At 48.1% G+C, this 22,129-nt stretch overlaps 1 protein-coding gene across 3 annotated transcripts in view; it reads right to left on the bottom strand.

Annotated features, from left to right (window-relative positions):
- Positions 1 to 7,009: 7,009 nt before the first annotated feature.
- The window catches only part of MAPKAP1 (MAPK associated protein 1), a 105,780-nt gene continuing 90,660 nt past the window's right edge, over positions 7,010 to 22,129 (bottom strand). For all 3 annotated transcript variants that reach the window (XM_066980920.1, XM_013188797.3, XM_013188798.3), the window contains 3 exons: positions 20,931 to 21,068; positions 9,462 to 9,559; positions 7,010 to 7,626 (listed from right to left, as the gene is read on the bottom strand). In XM_066980920.1, coding sequence (XP_066837021.1) covers positions 7,501 to 7,626; positions 9,462 to 9,559; positions 20,931 to 21,068 — 362 coding nt within the window. In that variant the 3' untranslated portion in view covers positions 7,010 to 7,500. The remainder of the gene's footprint in view (positions 7,627 to 9,461; positions 9,560 to 20,930; positions 21,069 to 22,129) is intronic.

Below are 22,129 nucleotides of genomic sequence, written 5' to 3'. Positions count from 1 at the left end.
AGGCTTTTAGTTCAGCAACAAGTGAATCCATCAAAGCCCAGCACCTAATTTAATAGCAATAATGAAAGGTGTGCGTCACTATTAATTTAAGCACTCCAACATTAGCCTTGCACTTAGAAACCAGCAAGGCAAAGCTATTTACAAATGAATGTACCAGGGCAATAAATTGAAAGTACTGGTTTGACCTGTGGTGGCTGCTTTTTTCATTTATACATAGATATATTTCTTTAGATGCATTTACTCCCATCTCTTTAGCAAGGCCTCCCTAATTAAGTTGAAGCGGCAGTGAAAGTGTGGCAGTAAGTGTGGAAAGAAGCTGCTAAAAACATATTTAATTCATTATAAATAATCTTTGATACCATAAGGTTGGATAAAGGTTTGCAGTATCAGAGCAGGCCGCCAAGAAGGCCAAGGAGATTGCTTATAAGCAGCAAAAGCATTTGCATTGCGCGATTTAACCTCCTCACACCCGGGGAAGGGAGAGCGCGGTGGGTGCGGGAGAACCTGGCTGCGTGGTGGGGTGTGGGGTGCTGGCACCAGCAGCGACACCAGCACCGGCACCGGCACCGGCACTGGCACCGGCACTGGCACCGGCACCAGCACCGGCACTGGGGCACCAGCACCGGGGGCAGGCGGGAGGAAGGCAGGGTGAGGGGCCACGTGCCAGGGCGGCCGGCTGCAGCTCAGGGTGCTGGATCCATGCTGCTGCGTGCCGCGTGTGCCCCCAGGATGATAATGTATGTTAAGAGGAAGGTGTATGTCACCCACATTAAAGGAGTTTAATGTGCTTGGAGTCACATTATTGTACCCTTGTAGAATACATTATCTGTCATGCTGCCTTTACAGGCTGTCACCTCGCAGAAAGGCTACAGTGTTCCTGGAAACCATTATCAGACTCTAATGATATTATCAAAATTGGAGCGCGCTGCGTGGTGGGGGCCAGGAGGAGGCACCACGGCTGGTGCTTCCTCTGCCCGAGATGCGTCTCCTGCGTCCCTTGCAGGGCGGCTGGAGCTGTGGGACGGGGCTGTTGCACTGCAGAGCGTCCTCTGGAGCAGGTCAGGCACCTGCGTGTGGGTGTGCTGCTGGGTGCCGGTGTCCCATGCATCTGAGCGTGGTTCGGGGAGCCTTTGCAGGGGCCGTGCTGGTACCTTGTGCCTGTGCCTGCACAGGAGACACCCGGCACGTGGACACCGCCCTCACCACGTCCTGCCCTGGGTTTGCCCTTCCCGTGGCGATGCCTGGCGGGTGCAGCGGCGCTGGACGCTCTCTCAGCAGCTGGCAGAGGGCACGAGCTCAGCTCTGCCTCGGCCAGCGAGCGCTGCTGGAGCTCTGCTTCCAGGAACTGCTCCGTGCGGACAGACTAATGGCCTGGCAGTCGATCAGCGCGGAGCCGGCTGCGGCCGCCCCGGCACTTAGGGACAGGGAATCTGCACAGCAAAGAACAGCTCCGGGGCCACTCGTTCCCTGCCAGTGCCCAGGGGCATGGCTGGCACGTGGGAGCACCTGCACCCACTCCTGGTGGGGTGGGACAGGGGTGGGTGAGGGCATGCACTGGGGAAGGAGCGGGGCTGCAGGCAGGGCACATCACCAGGGGATGCTCACCAGTGCCCTGCCCTGGCACGGTTTGGACGTGGGGCTGTGGGACGGCACCACCCTCATGCAAGGCAAGGCAGCAGCCACTTGTCCTGGTGAGGCAAAATTCAGCAGTTCTGAAGCCTGGGCTGGGTGCTCTGGGTGCCCCTGGCGCTGGGGCTGCCCTTGCCACTGTGCTGTGAGGCAGCTCGGTGCAGCCCAGCACAGTGCAGCACAGGCCAGTGAAACACCAGGGCCAGGGAATGTGTCGGCCTCTAAATATTGCTCTTCCTTTTCCCTGTCAGGTGAAATTTAAAAAAAAGGGAGCCTTCTTTTTTGGAGTGTAATCTTCCACCTGCGACAAGAAGCCACGTAAACTGATAAATTGCAGATTAAACGAGTGCCACACTCCACTTCAGTCCCTGGCTGTTAATTCCCCTGTTGTGCAATTCCCTGCTTTCAGGGCCTGTCAATTCCACCTAATCGCAGGAGGCACTAAAACACCCTGCCCTGACAGCCCCAGATCACGAAACCCCTGACTCCTCACTCAGGTGGATTGCATGCATCACTTATGCACAAATCAGCAATATGCCAGCAGGGAGGAATTATGTCAGATGACAGCCCAGACACGAGGTACAGATTGCAGCACCGCGCAGCCCCAGCCGCCGTGACAGATTGCAGCACGGGGCCGCGCGCTGGTGGGGGGCTGCACCGAGCTGGGGCGCGAGGCAGGGGCACCTCGCGGGTGCCGCTGCCGGAGGGGTCCCCCAGCCGTCTCCACGCCACATGAAGGCGTCCCCAGGGCTCACTCACAGGGCAGGGCCTCGGGGGAGGTGAGGGCACGGGGCTGGGAAGGCTGCTGTGGGCACGAGGACGGTGCCAGGTCTGTTCGGGCTGTGGGCCTGGGGTGTTCCCGCCTCTGACCACCCTGTCCTGCTGTAGCATTTAGCTTGCCTTAGCCTGTGATCCTGAAAAGCTTAAATTAATGACAGCCTTGCAGTTGCTCATTAATAATTGCTTCATTACTGTATGCGATTGCATTCTCCTGACAGTAAGGGTGTTTGCAGGTGTATTTCTAATTATCTGGCATTTCAGCTCCCTAGTAGAGCCCCGGCATTCCTCGGTGTGAAAGTCGCCCCGGCAGGCGCGCGGCCCAGCTGCCAGCATGCTCAGCTCTCACACAGGACACCGGCGTCACCGCGCCGGCCGGGAGCAGAGAGCGGCTGCTCCCAGGCCACGCCGGCCGCTTCCCTCCTTGCACAGAGGATGCGAGGGCATGGGGATGTCTCGACCTGCAGCCCTGCTCCTCGGAAAGAGCAGGGCTCCTCGGAAACCTTCCTCAGGCACTGGGCACTGATGGCAGCGGCCTGGCGCTGGCCGCGGGTGCAGCCGCTTGCAGTGGGTCGGGGCACCGCCAGCTCAGCGCCCGCTGCGGTGCGGCACGGCGCGCGCTGACCCCCTGCGCTCCCCACCTGGGGAGGGTGCTCATTTGTAGTTAAAAATCTATTGTGACTTGTCAGAAAAATGAATAAATGAGCACATTATTTTTTCATTTTGGAGCTCAGCATCTGTTTGTCTAATCAAGAAAGAGAACTGGGAAAGTCAACCAGGGCTGACGCACACATTTTATTTAACTTTTCCTCTGTCAAAGGAGTTTAAATGTGTAATGAACAGGCCATGGTGATTTGAAATATAATCCCATTACTCTGATGAGATTACCAAGGCTGTGAGAGTTCACAAATCATGCTTAGGGTTTTTAGAGTGAACAACACCCTGTTGAGATTTTTTTTCCCCTTTTTTTTTTTTTTTTTGCATTTAAGAAGAGGTGTGTGGGGAGAATGAAATGTGACCATGCGTAACCCTTCGTACAGTGGCAGCACGGGGCTGCGCACGGCCCTGCCCATGCCCCGGCTGCTGGCGGTGGATGTGAGCAATGCTGCGGGGCTGGCACCGAGTGGGGCGCGGGACAGTGCTGCCACCACGCAGCCCCTGCAGCCATCGCACCCACGTCTCCATCCCCGTCCCAGCATTGCACCCGGGAGGCCGCTCGGGGATGTGATTTAAGGGTGTTAATTTTAGCAGCAGCGGCGGCACCCAATGCCACACGCTGCCACAGCAGCGCATTTCCATGAAATTCATGCGCCCATTACAAACACGTCTCCATAAATAACCCCCCATTAAACTCAGGGCCGCACCCAGGACTGCGCAGTGCCTTCTGCCCTGCCCCTGGTGCGAGGTGGGAGCCGCCACGCTCCTGTCAGTGCCCCGGCCCCAGCACTGCTGCTGCAGAGCCCTCGGGTGCCCTGGTGCTGCCACCAGCCCCAGCACGTGGGGAACCTCTGCTCAGTTCGCTCCTGGAGATCGCAGCAAACCAGGGCAGAGCCCGTGGAGAGCCCGGGCCAGGTCTGCGGCCTCGCCTGGGACGCCAGCACGTGCCTGGGTCAGAGGTGCTGGTGTGGCCCTCTCTGCAGGCAGGCTGAGAGGCACGAGGGTGCTCGAGGCCCCGTGCCCGGCTCACAGCATTCGCTGCGGCTGCAGAGCGCGGGGCTGGGGGCGGCCGTCCCCACGGAGAGAAGGCCGCCATCCCCTCGGCGAGGAGGTCAGCCCGCCCAGCAGCACGGGTTGTTTCTGCTCGGGAGAAGTGGGAGCCGTGCAGGCAGGAATTTACCTCGCTTGGAATGGCCCGGAAGGGCAGCTGAAAAGCCTCTAATTTTTGTCTGATCTGAAAGTACAGAAAGGTATCACCCCAGTTTGAAACGGGCTGCATTGGCTGCATTAAGTGAAGAGACTTTTGACACGAAGCAGAAATCGCAGAGGTATAATACATTGCTTTGAGTTATCAGTGGCCGTGTTATCCAGCCCAGGGGGTGTTGTCCCGGCACCGTGTCCCGGAGGTTGCAGCACGGCTGGGACAGGCGGGCAGCAGGGACAGGGCGCTCGGAGCTGTTTTGGCCTTTCACGCCCCTCCCGGGGCAGTGCCCGGCCCCCCCCAGCACTCCCACCACAAAGGCCATGGGACCACAGGCGGTGTCGGGACCAGGCGTGGACACCAGCGGCCGTGCTGCGCTCCTCTGGCTGGCCGGTGGTGGGCTGGGTCACCCGCAAGCGGGCTGGCTCAGCCCTGGGAGCCCGTGCTGGATCTGGGACATTTTTGTGCAAAGCCAGGCAGGACAGGCAGTGGTGGCTGAGTCGCACCAGCGGCTGCGAGCACCCGGGCTGCAATCAGCACCCACGTCCCAGGGCTCCTGGCGCTGCAGGAGGAGAGCAGCCCCCGCTGTTGGCTCACTCTGTGTACTCCCCGAGTCACTGGGTTTTGGTGGTGATTTTTGTGGCATCTATTTCAACACACGAGGTGCAATCAATGATAAAGCTTCAGGTGCACAAACAAGGCAGGTCCCTGCCTGTTGAAGCAGAATAAGAGAAAATTCAGAAAAACTCAGATGCTTCCTATACAGACTGATGCACTTCAGGGAGAAGTCATCCTTGCTACGTGAGACAGCAGCCACCCTCTCCTGCTGAAGCCTAGTAACAAGGCATGGAAGGAACAGCTTGCTTTGCTGACCCAGTTGAATGCCCATCTGAATCAATTAAATCTACAACTACCGGGGAAAGACCAGCCCGTGATGGATTTTTGTTCGGCTGTGCACAGATTGCAACCATGAGCTCTGGTTTAACTCTTCCAGCAAGCACAAAATAGTAGAAACATTTTCTCCACGCTGCGTATTCAAGCAGATCTGGGTTTTGAAAGTAATTTTGTTTCTTAACTGTGAATGAACATTTTGAAGCGCCCTCGTTCCCCGGCTCCCCAGCTCGCCCGTTCCCCACCAAGCCCCCGGGGCACACGGGAGGGCAGTGTCCCTGCCTCCCTGCCCCGCTCACTCGGCTGTGCTGCGAGCGTCCCTGCTCCCCCGCAGGCTGTGTTAAAAATAAAGCAGGTGGAAGGGGTTTAAGAGGCTGTAAATGCACGTGCAACGCAGCACCAATCCAGGCAAGTGACCATGCACCCACAAACGCTACCACAGTTTAGATAGAGTTTTCATTTTTTTTTCTTTTTTTCTTTTTTTATTATGTCAACCTTAAGGCTTTCCTGAAAGAAAAATACTGCACATATTGAATATCTACTTAGAATAAATAAACCTAAGTGGGTGGCACAGCATTATGGCCATGAAAACAAGTAGGAGACTTGCGTAACTTTTGATACCAAAGTAGGCAATTTTTTTAGTTCAGTTAAAAAGAATTGAAACTAGGTGGCAAAAGAACATTCACATAACAACTTTAATGTTAAATAGTTCACAAAGCTGATTAAAGGAGTCATGTACATTGCATCATTTGAAGGGGCTTTCCCCATTGCATCTGTGCTGCATTTGTGCATATAAAATATTTAAAAATTTAATATCGTACTATAAAATATTGTTTCTCTTGTTTATCCTTTGCAGAGAAAGAGTCACGGAAGACTGCACACAGAGACCCGTGCGGTGCAGGCAGGGCCCCCCCGGACGCCCCAGCTCTGGCTCCAGGAGGGCGGCACTCGCGTGCTTCCAAAGCTAAACCTTTTAAAACTGAGAACTTAAATGCGACAGACAACTGACAGATAACCTCTCTGCCTTAGTGCTTACTCCTAAGCTTCGTGTTAAGGCTCAGAAAGTTTTTTTTGTACAAAAGCAAGGTAGGAAAGTGTCCGAGGTGGCATTGCAGCGGGCAAGCAGACGGCCAGGAGGGCGCTCGCCCTGCCCCAAGCAGCTGGCGTGCCGCAGCCTGCCAGCGTCAGCTGGGCTCTAAACGGCCCCTCAGAACGGGAGGCATTTTCTTGATACAAAACCCACTGCAGCAGCACAGAGAGCTCCAGCTTCAGTGGCTTTGAGAGATTTATGAAAGACACGTCTGGTGAACTGAACCAAAAATGCAGCTCTGGTTCCCCATAATCCCATTCACATGTTCCCTGATGTGTTAGACAGACAAGGCCAGAATAGTTACAAATCCCAGTACAAAGTAGGTCTTTGTTTTTATTTTTAAAGAATAATTCTGAGGAAAGGTGGAGGCATTTCCCAGTGCCCAGGTGCCAGCTGTCTGGCTGAGAGCAGACCCTGCATGGCCGCGGGTCCGTGGCCCTACGGCGCTGACCCCGCCGCCCCCAGGGGCAGGGCGGTGCTCTCCTTTTAGCTGCAGAGACGCTGCCTTGGTTTTCAAAACATCCTGCTGACTACAGCAAATAATGTTCCATACAACGTATGCGAAGCTGAAAAGCACAGTTAAAGAAAAATATTTTTGAAAAAAATGAAGGAAAAGAGACCTGACTGTCTCAACATTTCTTCACAGATCAGATCCCCTGCAATGGCTGCTGTTCCCTGGCTCACGGTTGCCTCCTGCACTTCAGCAACAGAAGTGTAACCATCTGGGACTGCAGCCTCCCCCCAAAAGAACTGTGCATCATATGGACCTTGAAAAAGATTACATCTGTTTATTAATAGTAAAAATGGATACATTTGTCCTACATTTTGTTTTTAGAAATTTGATCATGTCACAAGCAATACCTGTGTGTATGTGGGTGTATTACAGATGTATATAATTTATTTTAACCAGGCTGTGAAATAATATGTAATCACATCTCTTCTTGTGATTGTACATAATACAGTAATTAAATGATGCCAGTCTACGTCATTCTCTTATTTCTAATCAAAGGAACCTGAAGCGTAACAGTCTTCTTTCCGGCTGATATGGCTCTTTATTTTTGTCACAGGGGAGACTTCCCATCACCAAAGAGGGATAATCTTCCAACCGTGAGAGATGGGATAATTCAGATTTCTTTCCTGGCTGCTCCTGCCTGTTGGCAGCCGGAGCACCGCAGTCCTGGCTCCCACCTTCCCGGGCTGCATGGAGCGTCTCCTCCTCCGAATTCGGCAGACAGGCGTTCCTCAAGGCCAGGTGTTACTGCTGTCCTGATTTCTTCTCCTTCTGGAAACTAAAGCTTGTTCTCCTGCTCAGTTTTCTTTGTTTCTGAGCAAAATAATCTGCTCTGGCTGTACTTGCTCGTGACTCTAGAATATAGTTAACCTGCAAGACACGAAGTGATATTTCATTTCTTTGCTGTTTCAGTGGAGCAGCCCAGGGAGGACACAGACCCTCGTATCTCTGGACAAGGCGTTAGTAAAAATGGCAAAAATACAGCAGAAACAGCTCGGAGCTTCAGAGAAGCCCCCTGCTGCACGGGGCCGCGTCCTGGCTCTTCCTCCTGGGCTCCTTCGGTGGGTGCAGTGTGGCCTGGGCTGGGGGCTGGGGGCTGAGCACCCCTCTCTGCTCACCCAACCCTCCTTACCAAGCCTCCAGATGAACGCAGCAAGTCATGAAGACCCACAATGCTGGTCTAATATAGTAATGGGCTTCAATAAAAGATTTTATCAGCTTTAATAAAAATAATACTTTCATTATGATGTTTGCATACTCAGCTAATCTCATAGTTTCCCTGTATTTTGGCACATTTTACTTGATGAAAGCATTTTTAAATGATATTTAACAAGCCTGCTATTCCCTAAATTTATTATCTCCAGTGCTTTGTGATAATCACATAGATAATTTTAATGGAAGGTTAATGCAAGAATCAAAAAGATAAAAATGCCCTTTGGTCTGCCATTAGCTGGTTAATATGCTGTGGCTTAAAACTTGCACAATTTTATGCACTGTAGAGTGTTTCACTTTCATTGCATATTACAGCTTAAGGCATAAAAATATAGGGAATTTTCATGGTCAATAAAGTCTCAGTCTTTCTCACTTGATCATGTAAAAAGCCTAATTTGAAAAGTCTGATTTCTCTGCATCTCTTAATGCTGATGGAATTGAAAATAAACTGGTAACTTATGCACGAAACCAGAAAATATTCTTTATAAACAATTTGCGAGTTAAGAAAAAAAGTACTGTTCAATAATACTTCTCTCTTGAATGTTCATGCTATTTATAGCAAAACTTTTTTAGACTTCTTATATGAACAGTCTCAGATCTGTCAAGTGTTCTGAAGACTGCAACAGTTTATTTAGGGTGAAGTACGAACAAAAGAATTTGGCCTAACAATCCACAAAGTAGTAAAAGCAAATGAACATTCACCCGTATTATTAATAAAAAATATTTTGCCATATGTCAGTTATTTAGCAGTCCTCCGAACTTCACACAGAAGATAAAAGCAAACATAACGGACATATAGCAAAAATTACTATTTGAAAAATTTTGAATTGCTAAAAAATCCTAGATTGCAGAAAATTAAATTTAATCTTCCAATAGCGTTACGAAAAATTGCTTCAGAAAGTAAATCAGTATGTCTCTGCAAGAGAAAAGCAAACAACTGTGATAAAGGGTCGGGGCGGGAGGAATAACCCCTCTGCCTTGTACAGAGTGCCATCCTGGCAGAACTCCTGCCCTCTGCTTGAGCCGGTGCTGACGCCACAAACCCCACATCGGCCGGCGGCCCTGAGGATTACTCCAGCGCACCGCTCCGCGGGAGCCCCCCGACCGCTGAGCGGCACCGGCACTGGCTGCCGAGACCCAGCGCTGGCCCTCGGGGGGCCCGGCAGGGTGGCCCACAGACCCGGACACGTGTCTGAAGGTGCAGAGTACCCAGACACAATGGAATTTGGTAGCTTCCGATAAACTCGGCCAAAGATTGGCATCTCTTAACTGAAACTGAGCCCGAGAGGCAGCCCCGTACACAAAACAGGCAGTCTCTTGCAGAGCCGCCTGAAAAGCCAGTAACACTGGGCATGCCCCGGTAAGTGAGACGCACCTTAGTGCTCCTCAGGCACTGCGCCACCCGTGTACTTCTAGAACCTCCTGAATACTTTCATGTCTGACAAGTGGTAAAACACTCAGAATTTTGGGTCACGTTAAAATTTAATACTCACCTTCAGTACAATTTCATTGACAGTAGCAGCATCTGATTCAAAGTAAAGGTGTTTGTAGTCATGATTGCTTAGATATGTAAGTTTAAATATTGCATGACCTGCAAAGATAAGGAAAAAATGTTCAGAATATTCCTCTAAAGTTTCCGCAGAGCTTGTGTGCCTGACAGAAGAAAAACACAGATGGTGATCTTAGCATACCATCAGCACAACAGAAGGAAGTAATGAAACGCTGACAGGCTTCTCATGTCATTTCAATTTAAGGCAAGTGGTGGCTTACAGGAGCAGCTGAACTCTATTCAATAAAGTTCATTTTCCCATCACATCCCCACTGCAGGAAATGCAAAAATCTATCAAATGGCTAGTTAGCTCCCATTCAGCCCAAGACCATATTTCAGTTAAACTACCACATTAGAACTACTTTATGTAACTATTCACTGTATAATCATCAAATGTAGAAGATAAGTGTTATATTTAAAATAAAAGGTCAATTAACCCCAGAATTATCACTCTAAAATCCTCTCCCCAAAACAACACCCAAACCTACTCAAGTCGCTTAAGGCAAAGGAAAAATGTCACTGTAAAATACAAAAAGGATGCAGCGACGATACCACGAAACTAAGCATCTCTCCTGCTACAAGCAGAACACTCAAAATTAAAGTAGAACCGTAATTTTTATCTGTGTAGCGCTTTGCTGGCAGGCTTCACTGCTCAGTCCCAAATGGAGGTTTTAAGTGATTAAATGGACTCGATCTGATGACAGCCAGGCCAGCCTCCGTGGCTGCCTTTGGAGAATGGCATGGAAACTGGTGACCTTTACCAGCACTGCAGGCAGGACAGGAGGCACGGCGTTAGCATAAAGCTCTGTATGCAAAACATGTAGGAAGGCAAAATATCCTTCACTTGTTCAGACGTTCATGGCTTCAAAAATTAAAATTAAGCATATTCTATACATTATACTTTTCCATCAGTTTTCACATAATTTATTCAGTTCAAAGGTCAGAGTCAGTAATCCATAAAATAGCAGCCACATTACTGTAAATTCACATCTTTCGTGAAGGAAAGCTAATTTGAAATCTTATTTACATTATCTAATTCTCCAGATTTCCAAAAAATGACTGATATATGCCCCAGACCTGTGGCCAGAAAATTTGAGACGTGCGTATTTTATTGTGGCATGTTAATTAAACACCATTATGATGCACTAATCTGGAATATAAATTCTATATTGAAAAATTGGCTAATAATAATAGCAAAAAAAAACCCCTTTAAATCACTTGACAAATGATGCCTCGGTGGTACTAACAATGCGGGGATTCCTGGCTGCAAGCTAATCAGTATGGTAATGCATTCACGCCCGACTCCTGCCTGGGACGGAATTCAGCATCTTTACGGTTCTGAGAGGCTGCTCCAGGAGACACGACACAGCACTGCACGCCGCCGGCACGCCGCCACAGCCTCCCCCGGACGTCCTAGCATTACGCGCAGTTCCAGAAAGTGCCAAAAAATAAAATAAAAGTCACACAAGACGCGGTCTGGAGGGTTCCAGCGGAGGTGTTTTGCGTTGGGTTTTGGAAGCTCCCTTGGCGGTTCCTGGGCGTGTGAAGGAGGAGCCCTCCCCCCGCTCGTTCCCCTCCCCCCCCGCCGGCAGCAGGCGCTGCTGGCCCCGCCCGGCCCGGCCCGGCCGCTGCGGAGGCCTCGGGACGGCGCTGCCGGCGGGGGGGCGGGGGGACGGGGGGCACCGGGAGCTGAGCCCCGCTGCCTGCCGGACGGGGGCTGCGGTCCCCACGGCGCTCCCCCGGCCGGCCGCCCCCCGCCTGCTGCCGGTCCTGCCACCTACCTCGCAAAGGGGGAGGCAGGCTCGCCCCCCCGCTGCGGCAGGACAGGGGTTTTACCAGCCCACAGGGGTCTCCCAACACGGATGACACCGCCGGGCGGCCTGTTGGCGCTGCCTGCACCCCAGCGCGCCCCCAGTGCAGGAAAAGCTGCCTTTCCCCGAGGGCCCACCCAGCGCACGGGCTGTGCCGGGGGCCGTGCTCGCCAGCCCCAGACCGGGCGCCCCGCCGGGAGCCCCCTCGCCCCACCGCCCAGCGAAGCCAGGGGCACACCGCCGCGCAGCCGGTCCTTCGCCAGGACGGGGGGCCCGGGCTGGGTTTGCAGTCCCGCTCCCGTTCTGGTAGAGACACGACCTGCACCAGAGGCGGAAAGGATAAAGAGCCAGCGTGCTGACCGTCTGCTGCTCGGCCGTACATCACCAAGGGGAGGTGGGGCAGAGAGCCACGGAATGAAACGTTAACACAAAAATTAAGCGAGACCACAGCTTTCGTCATGCCTGGAAGAAACCCTCCCCAGTATCCCCATCTTCCCGTTACACCAGTGATCTGCTCCTCCTTTCTGGCAAAAGTATTTATACAGCCGACAGAAGCGGAACACAGAACTTTATTTTGAGGACTTATTTTAAGATTGTAAAGAGTCAGCTGTTTTGACGACAATTAGAGCAACAGATGCCAACAACAATTCTGCCGCACCCTGCAGCAGGAGGCAGAGCTCGCCCTGCTCCCCGTCCCTCTGGGGACACAGCGCAGAGGCCCCAGCGCTGTGCTCGTGGCAGCCAGCACCCCGCGGCCCCCGGCACGCGGCAGGGCCCATCCCCGGCACACCCGAGGCCGGTGTCCCTGCCCGCAACCCATCCACGGCAAAAGCTGCTCTGGTCCCTGCCTCTCGGGCAGGTGCTGGCCGAGACACGGAGCCGCCCGGCCGTGGCACGGGGCGGCAGCGCTGCCTCTGCCCCCACGCAGGGACCGACGCGCGGCGCCCGCCCCGCTGTGCACAGCCCGCGGCACGGCCTGCGGAACGCGTCGCACACCCTGCCAGGTGATTTAGTGGAAAGAAGCTAAAAAGACTTTTCTTTAGAAAGCCCCATTATAGTATTATGTTTATGTGCTCCCATGTCCACATTATACTATTTACAGCATGAAATATTAGTTCATTGATATCATAACTGGCACTTTGCTCTGCTACTGTTCTAGCCAGATGGAATTTATGAATTGTGAGATTGATTTCCATTTCCAAGAGCGCTTAAATATGTGATGTACCACTTTCCAATAGAACACCACCCTTGACACTTCAGAGATCAATACGAACTTCAATGGCTTTATATTTCCATATAAGAATATCTGGCAACAAACAGCAGCAGCTCAAGTGGCTTCTGCCATACTTGATGGTAGAATTAAAACAAACGCAGATGTTGTACGAACAACTTCACCGCAGTGCCTGCTGCACGAACAATGTGTCCTTTAGTCCGTGTTTGAAACACGAGTGTTCAGCTGCAGCAGCTGTCACTGCCCTGCCCCGGGACAAAGGCACGTGTGTATGTAGACAGGTACAGTCACCTACCGACGAGGTGGCAGCGGCTGATGGCAAGAGGGAACTGAACGGGGAAATTTTAGTATTTTGTAATCGATTTTACTGGCTAGACAACAGAAAATACATGTTATTTTCAAACAAATTTATCTGATAAGTGAAATTACAGAAACTCATCTGTTATCAGACGCTCTTGCCATGTGTACATAATGAGCTCAACAGATCTCTGCAGGCAACGCTGCTACGCCAGGGGAGTCACCCAGTTCGGCCCTGCTGCCCGGACAGACCGGGTGCATCCGAGATGCTGAGGGTGGCGTCCCTGCGTCACCTGCAGGAACATCTGCTTGGCCCCTCGCCCCGCACGCTGCAGCCAAGACGTGCAGGCTCCCCCAGCCCTGCCGCACCGCGCCTGCTCGTGCCACTGCCCCACGCCAGCACCGCTCCTGCCATGCCTTGTGGTGCTGATGTCCCTCTGACAGCAGGGGAACGGCGTCCGACCGCTGGTGCCCTTTGAATGTATTTTGACAAATCTTTCCTAACCTTTGAATGCTAACAGGTTCCCAGGCGGTTACACCTGGAGAAACGCATGCAAGAGACTCAGATAGAAAGAGAAAATGCTGATTTACTGAAAAGGAGGAGAGCTCACTGTCAGCTCGATGTCTTAAATTTAATTGCTTGGCATATCTCCTAATTTTAAATATTACTGTACTGACAAAAAAGTGAAGGAAGGGGCTAGTTACGGTATAAACAGTAATCCTTCCAAACCCAGAAGCACAGCCACATGCAGATCTACTGGTCGTGGCTGGAAACCTATCTTTCTCACGGTGTTTGGTGAAACAGTGCTTGTGCAAAGAGCAGCCTCCCTACTGCATGTCAGCCCCCAACACACACACGATTCCATTGGTTTTGTGTTTACATGAGGCAGACGAGAAATATTGCTGGAAAACAGTTTCCAGAATTACTGACTAAAATATACGTACATGCTCATTGGTAAATCTGCAAATTTCTATCTCAGAAAATACACAAAAACTTTGTGCTCCACTGTGCTTTAATTTATACAGGTGAAAACAAATTTTCACTTTTAAACTGAAGTAATGCACTTTCTTTATCAGCATCTAAAAACCACACTTTTTGCCTGGAAAACATTGAAAGCATGTGGAATTGCACAGGAAAAGACAACTTCTTTACTGAACTTGCCAAGACTAGGAGTAGTTTGTCTTCTTCCTTTCCCATCTCCGCCACAAATCAGACTGTATCAAAAGCCTCTGTTCATGCCAATCTTTAAAACAGCATGTACTGAATTAAATCACTAATTAGACGAAGGATGAAAAGAATATTCATGATTCAAACAAAATAGAAAACAAACACAGGGAAATGCAAATTTATGATAAATTTTCAATACACCTTGATGATTGCTTTGTCATTACAGGGCCATAGAGTCTAAGCCAACAATTAAGATATATATATAATATAATATATAATAAAGAGCTAGAGAAAGACCTCTCTGAAGGAAAGAACTACTTACGGGCATCATTTCACATTATCACCATTTTCACCACCTTGGAAATTGTGACCACAGTATCAAACCTCGAAATCTCTTCTCACAGACTCAGAAGGGATTACAAAGACTTAAAAATATACTAGTAAACAGGCAAGGAACCATGAAAATAAAACACATGGCAAGCAATGTTTCTGTACAAAGACAAGTTTAGTTAAATGTGGTATGAAATGGGGGCATGTCTGCTCATCAGCCCCTGAGGTTTTTATTCTAAAGCTTTGGGGAGGGACTCTGTTGTTTTAAATCCGTATGTGCTACATCAAAAAATGATGCCGTGACCCTGGGACAGGGCCCGAAGGTCCTACAAAAATGCAAGTGTTGCACTGTCATCAAAACACCAACCCTGACAACCTCTAAGGAACAAGAAAACTTAGATGTTTTCTTGCAGGGGGATGTCGCAAGCTGCAGCACAGCTGTGGCTGGATTGCCAGGGACACAGCACCGGCCCTCCCAGCGACGGAGACAGAAGAGGAACCCGAGCAGGAAGGCGGGTTAGGCCTACTTCACGCCAGCCATACTCATCCAAGAGGTGCATTGTTTAGAGGCGACTTCTCCTCCACAGGTAGCAAACGCAGTCGAAGTTATGGATGAAATCCTGACCCCACCAACATCAGTGGAAAAAATGTGGAGTTCAGACCAGGCGTTACTGAAGTGGGAACAAATGTTACGAATGTTACGAAAAGAAAGCTGCAGTCCGGCTGGCCTGCTCCATTCTCAGGGAGCAGCGTATTTCAAGAACACTTTTCCCACAACTCAGGTCTTTATATTCTGCTGTAAGCTTATTATGAAACATTGCTATTAGTGGATGTCTTGTTTCTAGATGTCCTGAAAAAGACCACTTTTATGTCAAATTATGGTAACTATTCGCACATTTGGATTTTTTTTTTCTGAAGCCTTTTGTTTCTTCATCGAATTATTACCAAAGGCAGACTACTAATAAAGATTTTTGCAAGAATGGTGAAAATCGAGGTGGAACTCAGGCTTGCACTAAACCTTTTCACCAGCAACCTTGTTTTGGAAAAAAGATGATAAATAAATCAAAATGCACTAAGCAGTGTTTCCACATGGCAATCGCCTCCTTCATTGCGTCTGCACCTCATCAATCACGCTATTGTCTGCTTGAAAGGCGAGCCTTGTAAATGTCATATCCACTCAAGCCCAAGGAGAAGCGAATCAAAATGCAGCAAGGAGTTTTAATTGGATAGTGTAATTAAACTAAAAAACCCCAGCAGAATAGCTTTGACAGGATAGATGAAGACCCCTTTTAATAGGGCTACAAAACATATTTGTTAAAAGGATGAGGCAATGCACGCTCCTGATAGTGCTCCAGAGTACTTTTATGAGGAGGCTACTCACTAGTGGATGTTTTTAATAAGTTGCCTTGCGTACGGTACCCAGGCAGGAGCAGCCCTTGCCTCCAAGCCACTAGCAGTGGACACTGAAGCGGTCACCAAGCCGAAGCTGTTCCTTCGGCTGAGCTTCCCTTGCTGCCAGCTGCTTCTCTGGGGGTGTAAATTGTACGAACCGATGCCAAACACACGGCTGAGTGGCCAGCTCCAGCGCTAGAGGAAAGGCAGAGCAGCTCCCGGCACGGCACAGCGTGCAGACCACGGACGGCTGCTCGCAAGTCCCCAACAACTCCGACCTTTTGCCAGGGCTCAAGCTGGCCGCCAACAACCTGGGCACAGTCCTGAGCCTGCCACAGAAAATGGAAAATACGACGAAACCAAGCACCATCTGCGACTTTGCTCCCTTCCCTTTGAGGCATTTAGCTGCCCTGCAAACAACACGTCTACACACATTTGGACTCGTTTCTTTCTGTTGCATACTTTGAGATTTCTTTCACTCCACGCCTGAGTCTTGGTAACATTTTCTCTGCTGAATCTATTTTTTATCCTTTGACCAGAATCTGTGATTAGGCTTCTATCAAGTATGATTTTTCTTCTACTATTTCACAGACTGCGTTATTCACAGCAGGAGCATTAATATTAGGAACTACCGCACAATATTTTGTGCACCATTTGCACAGTGCCTGGATAATTGCTGGCTCTTTGCTCTGGCTCCACTGCAGGGCTATGAACAAACATGCAACATCTTTATTTAAGCTCCCTGAGCAGCAGGAATCCATGCCTTCCCAACACATTCTGTATGTTTTTAGTCCTTTCACAATCCAATAATGAATTCATTAAATTAGTATTACCCAATGTGCATAATCTGGAGGAACTTGATACTGAATTAAAACATCACATACCTTCAGCTTTAAATGAAAACTACATAAAAGCATTTCAGCCATCACTTTGGCTATCACTTACAGCCAGTATGAATACTGCTAGAAAAGCTATTTTCGTGCAGATGTGGAATTCAATGGGAAAGACTGACTCGTGTTGCAACATCAATCAAAACGTCGGCTCTGCTGGCAGCTCTCGACAGTAAGGCAGGTTCAAAGGTCACAGGATAAAGAAAAAGCCAAGCTCTGGTTCAGCTCTAATATCTCCTCGCTAGAAGTCTTGCAAAGGTACCTACCCCCTTCTGTACTAGGCGGCTTTCATTAATCTTCTTGCCATCTTTTTTAACTAGTCATGCAGAACCGCTCGATAGCAAGACATATAATGGGGAGGCCCTGTGCCTATTACCAGGTTAACACTCTGTTAAGCCCCAGTGCAACAATGGAATAAGAATTTAAAGGAAATCTTAAGCTGCAGGGTGCAAAGCAGGCAATTAAATTACAAACTGAAGTTACCAATGTACTCCATGACCTACAGAACACCTTTGTTTAGACTCCCTTAATATTAAGGATATTTTGACCAAGCAATTGAGACGTATATGCTTTACTAAAAAAAACAAAACCAAAACCAAACCAAACAAAAATCCACAAAAACAAACAAACAGAAAAACGATTGCAGAGAACATTTCTTCAATGTTTCAAGTAAATTATCAAATAAATCTGATTTCTGCAGCCGTCATAAAGTGCGCTTAATGGAAAAAAAACTGCATGTGTTTTGAAAACTGTAAGTCTGCCCACCCAATTAGTCTCAGTGCCACTGAAAGACCTCCCCTGAGCTCTGCTAAACCCCGTGAGCACCAGTGCCAGGTGCCAAGGCAAGCTGGTAACCCCAGCCCTCAGAAGGACAGCGACACCGCGGCGGTCACAGCCGCGCTTTGTCCACAGTGCACTTTGTAGGAGAGGCAGTGGTTAGTGACACTGAAGTTTCTCCCTTGTCCAAATAATGTAAGAGACATTAACAGAATCAGATTTCCTTTAAATTACACTATTGCAAAGGGATATAATTGTATTAAACATATTATGTTGCTTCCTTAAGACTTTATATTATGTACACTTAATTGAGATACAAAGCTCTTTTCAGCTATAAAAATGACAACTACTTTATTAAGGTTTAAATCTTATTTCTCAATGATAGGATGCTTCCTTTCGAGATTCAAAACATTCAGAATCTCTCGTGATAATCAGACTGAACCTGATTTAAACAAGCATTTTATACACAGTGTTTCCAGGTTCTAATGGCATTTGATCGAGCCAGCAGGGCCATTACCTCTTCCCTCTGTCTAAATTCAGGGAGTCTGATTTAATTTACAAATAAAAATTCAAATTCTAACCTGGGCCTACTACAAGGGCAAACAAAAATCATCAGCCATTCCTGCCCATGATACCCCCACTAATGACAAATTAGATGCCAAAGCTTTCTCTTTCCATTCTCCATTTCCACTAAGTGCAGCTCCAATTCCTGCTAACTTACAGTAAAGGAAAGCTTCGGCTTCAAGTCTTCCTGTAGGTATTCACAACATGCGATCTATGAAGTTGTCAAGTTCTTTAACACACAAGTGTCACTGAAGCTTCACTGCACAAACCTGTCTTTGCAGATAAAACTTTAATTGAAAGTAAGCATGAGCACCCCCACTACATTTATATACAATTTCTATTTTTATGTTTCTGTAGACAAGTACCAGTAAAAACCTCTGAAATCTCGTTAGTCTACAGAAAGTCAGACCTAACTGAATATTAAACTGTGTTAATTACCACGTGCAGGAAAACAAATTTTCCATAAAGCTTCAGCTGTACTGAGCTGTACTGTGACCAGCCTCCCTTCACAAGGACCCTTGCCCAGCCTCTACAAAGCACGGCCGGCCACAACTGGAGGCTCCAGAAACCCCTTCCCTGCTCCTCAGAAATACAACATGTCAGCTCAGCAAAGCAGCACCCAACTTTACTATAACCCCAGTCGCTAAGGTCTGGGGAATGCAGTCAGTTTAATATACACTGTTTTCCCCCAGTGTAACTGTACAAGCCCTGTTACATGTGCAGAACACTTCTGAAAGATGAAATGGAGCATGTTTGTGTTACAAGAGATAAAAACATGGAAACAAAATATATTGCAGAACTCAAACACCTTATCTTCACTCAGCCTCTCTTTCTTTGCAATAATTCATTCAAGAAAGATCCAGGAATAATTTTTGATGTAAACTCTGCTACAAACATATATCACTATGCTGATAAAAATCACAGACAAAACTTGTGAAATACAGTGAGTTTCATTCCTTTATGCTACTAAAATAACTTTTTTCCATTTAAAATTCAAGAGATACCGATCTGCTGCTAAGAGTTCCCCAAAATGCATCATTCTGAGATGTCACACTAAGAGTCTCTCCTACTGACCCAAAATAATGACTTTTGGAACATCTTTGGAGAATCTGGAAGAGGTCAGTGGATTTCAGGGGGAATTATTTTCTCCTTTTGAAACTATGCTGAACGCTTACTTAACATGAAAACTTTAAGAATGGCCACATGAAAATGAGTAAATAAAATCCCAGTATCATAAAGATTGCTTTTGTCATAACCTGTCAGAATCCTCTCAAAAGTGACCACAATTCTCCACGTAATGGTTGCCCTTCTGGCACCAGACTTCACTTGGGGGCTGAAATTTTGCCCCTTATTTCTCCCTGTGGTGGCAGTTGCTGCATTTGGATACAAGTGTTGTTTCCCAGAAGAGCGGGGGCTGCCTCTGGGGCTGCCAAGCCCCCATCCCCTCCAGAACACAGCACCGGAGACGTTCAAGGACAGCCTGAAGGTCTCACGTGAGTGTGTTAGCAGGAGTGTGAGCTGGAAACCTTGACCTTCGAGGCTGGATTTTCAAATACAGCCCCATTTTGTTGGCATGATTTTACCACAAGTATTTGCATTTGAAATGAAAGGTGGCTACAAAACCAGAGGTGTTGATGTATTTACAAGTGCAAAACTACACCTTTAATAAGAAAAACTGGTCTGAGGTGCAACTGGAAATCAAGCACTTAGGCATTTAAAAGTACTGCAGATTCTGCCGTGGCCTTTGCTGACTGCCAATTATCTGTTACAGAGTTGTGCTAGATCACTTCCCTTGGAGCTCTGTAAAGACAACTGTTACACATTTGGACTGCCTGGTCACTAGCGATGTCCTTCCCCAGGACCATGCCTTCCCAAGGACCATAAAGACTTGCTGGAGAGACAGAAAAGGAAGGCAGTGACTGGACTAAAAGCATGGAAATAGGAAGGGGTAATGAAGGGGAGAAGGATATAGTTCAATAATTGCTGATAAAATCTGTGGCAGCCATAAATTTACTCTTCCAAAAGAATCCAACAGATCATTACCTCTGTAAATATGTATCACATAATTCTCCCTCTCCGTCACCTTGCAGATAAGTACTTAATATTTAGCATCTCTACCCTGGACAAGTGCAAGTGTAATAAAATGCATCTGAGCTTTAGAACTGCAGTTACTTTTTGACAGGAGATAGTTACATTTTGACACCACAGGGGGACTTTGCCCAATTCCCCTCAGGCCTGTCTTGTGCTTTTTTAAAACAAATTTTACAAATTTAGACTCTCATTACTCCACTGATACAATAAGCAAAAGCACCAGCTTTTTAGCTGTACTCTGAAGGCAGCAATCTTTACCCCCCCTTTTTTTGGAGACTGGTTGAACTGGGATGTCCATCGCATCCTCCAGCTGGTTTAGCTATCACTGCTGCCCGGGCATGGGCAATGTTCTCCTGACACAAAACTCCCAGTGTGACATGTCATAATTCTGCTGATCCTGCAGCCACGAGTGAAGCAAATGTAGACTGTGCTAATATTTACTGTATGTCTCAGATCCTCATGTGTGTCTAAGAAATTGTTTAAAACCTTTCCAGATATTAAGAAATTAAAAAAAAAAAAAAGCCATTATGTGGAAACCTACATTTGATGACCGAGCTATGGGGCCAGACACCAGCTAGGCAAAACCAGTTTCCTTGGTAGGACAATATTAGCAGCTACTGATAGTGGGCAAGAAACACTCTTAATGATGCCATTAGCTGCAAGCGGCATTTAAAGGACACTCATAAAATGTGTATCTGTTTACGTTATGTTCTCTACAACAGAATCAAGTCAGATTAAAAACATCCTATAATGAATAAAATACACCTATAAAAGGAAAGGACATGGTAGCAATAATTCTTTGGGCATCTAGCACATACAGAGAGGGAGAGAAGAGAGAACATAAATAAAAAGGACTACTCACTTGGGCTTTTTTCTTCCGCAAGGTCACAGGCACAGAGGAGTTCAGAATCGATTGAAATGGGTTTCTGCTTAATCCAAAACTTAGTGCTGGCCTTCTGATTAGTAACAGGGTCTATCTCTACCTTGTCTCCAGAAATACCTGAGATGAGAAAGAATAGAGAGCCACAATAGCGATCTGTTTAAGTGATTTCATATCAGTCATTTAACACACTTTATAAATCTTAAATGGGATGAAAGTATATTGCCCATTTGGGCTTTTTGAAAGCACGGGAGCTTTTGAAACCAAAAGCAAATGATTATCAAAATGCATTGATAATCTGCATTTTATTCTCCTGCCTTGCTTGGAAATAAGCATACCAATGAGGAAAAAAAACATCCCAGAAAAAATTCTTCTCAACACGTACAGAGCTCCTCCGGAAACAGCAGCTACACGAACTGCAAGATTTATACAAAGATACTGCTTCTTTTTCCGTCATCGCTATTATATGTAGGAGACACTATCACACAACGTCACTATTCTATCTCCTATACTATAAAATCTATACGAGAGGACAACACACATCTGTGCTATTACAGGAATGGTCTTTGTGTTAACCAGATAATCATAAACAAAGGCGCCCAGTCCCAGAGATCCTGTGCATTTTTACACTGCTGGCATCCTAAAGCCAGCTCTAATTAGGCTGCTTTGAAAGCAAGCTGAGGATCTGAGTAGCTCCTGGCACGGGCACCGGGCCCTGTCTCTGAACACGGGCTTCCCCAGATGGCTTCGGCTTCGCTCCTGCTGTGCGTAGGCTGACCTGGATACACGGCGTGCTTCCACGCGCAGAATCATACAGCAGACCTTTTGTGAGGGAGTGTAGAAAATTCCTTCCCTATTATCCCTCCGCATGTCTCTCTCGAGCTCATGAAAGGAGTGTTTTTCCAGTGGGATGCTGCACGAGCAGGCTGAAAGCTACCCGTGTGCTGGAACCTGCCCCGGGATGCTCACTGCAATTTACAGCAGTTTTCATCCCGGTAGTACAAAGCAAACGTCCTGCTATGCCGCACTGGCGAACAGAAGCTCATTGTGTAGTGTCTGTTGACATGGCTGAACAAACTTCTCAGTCTGCTTTTTACACCAGGATGTGTGGAACCTTAAAAATAATTACATTTTTCAAGTCATGACTTACTGGTGGAGCTCATGATACAGTGGCAAAAAGG

Source organism: Anser cygnoides, chromosome 20 (genome assembly GCF_040182565.1).
Source record: "Anser cygnoides isolate HZ-2024a breed goose chromosome 20, Taihu_goose_T2T_genome, whole genome shotgun sequence".
In the NCBI taxonomy this organism is placed as follows: Eukaryota; Metazoa; Chordata; class Aves; order Anseriformes; family Anatidae; genus Anser; species Anser cygnoides.
Note: the sequence above shows the minus strand (reverse complement) of the source record. Positions and strands in the feature narration are given on the sequence as shown.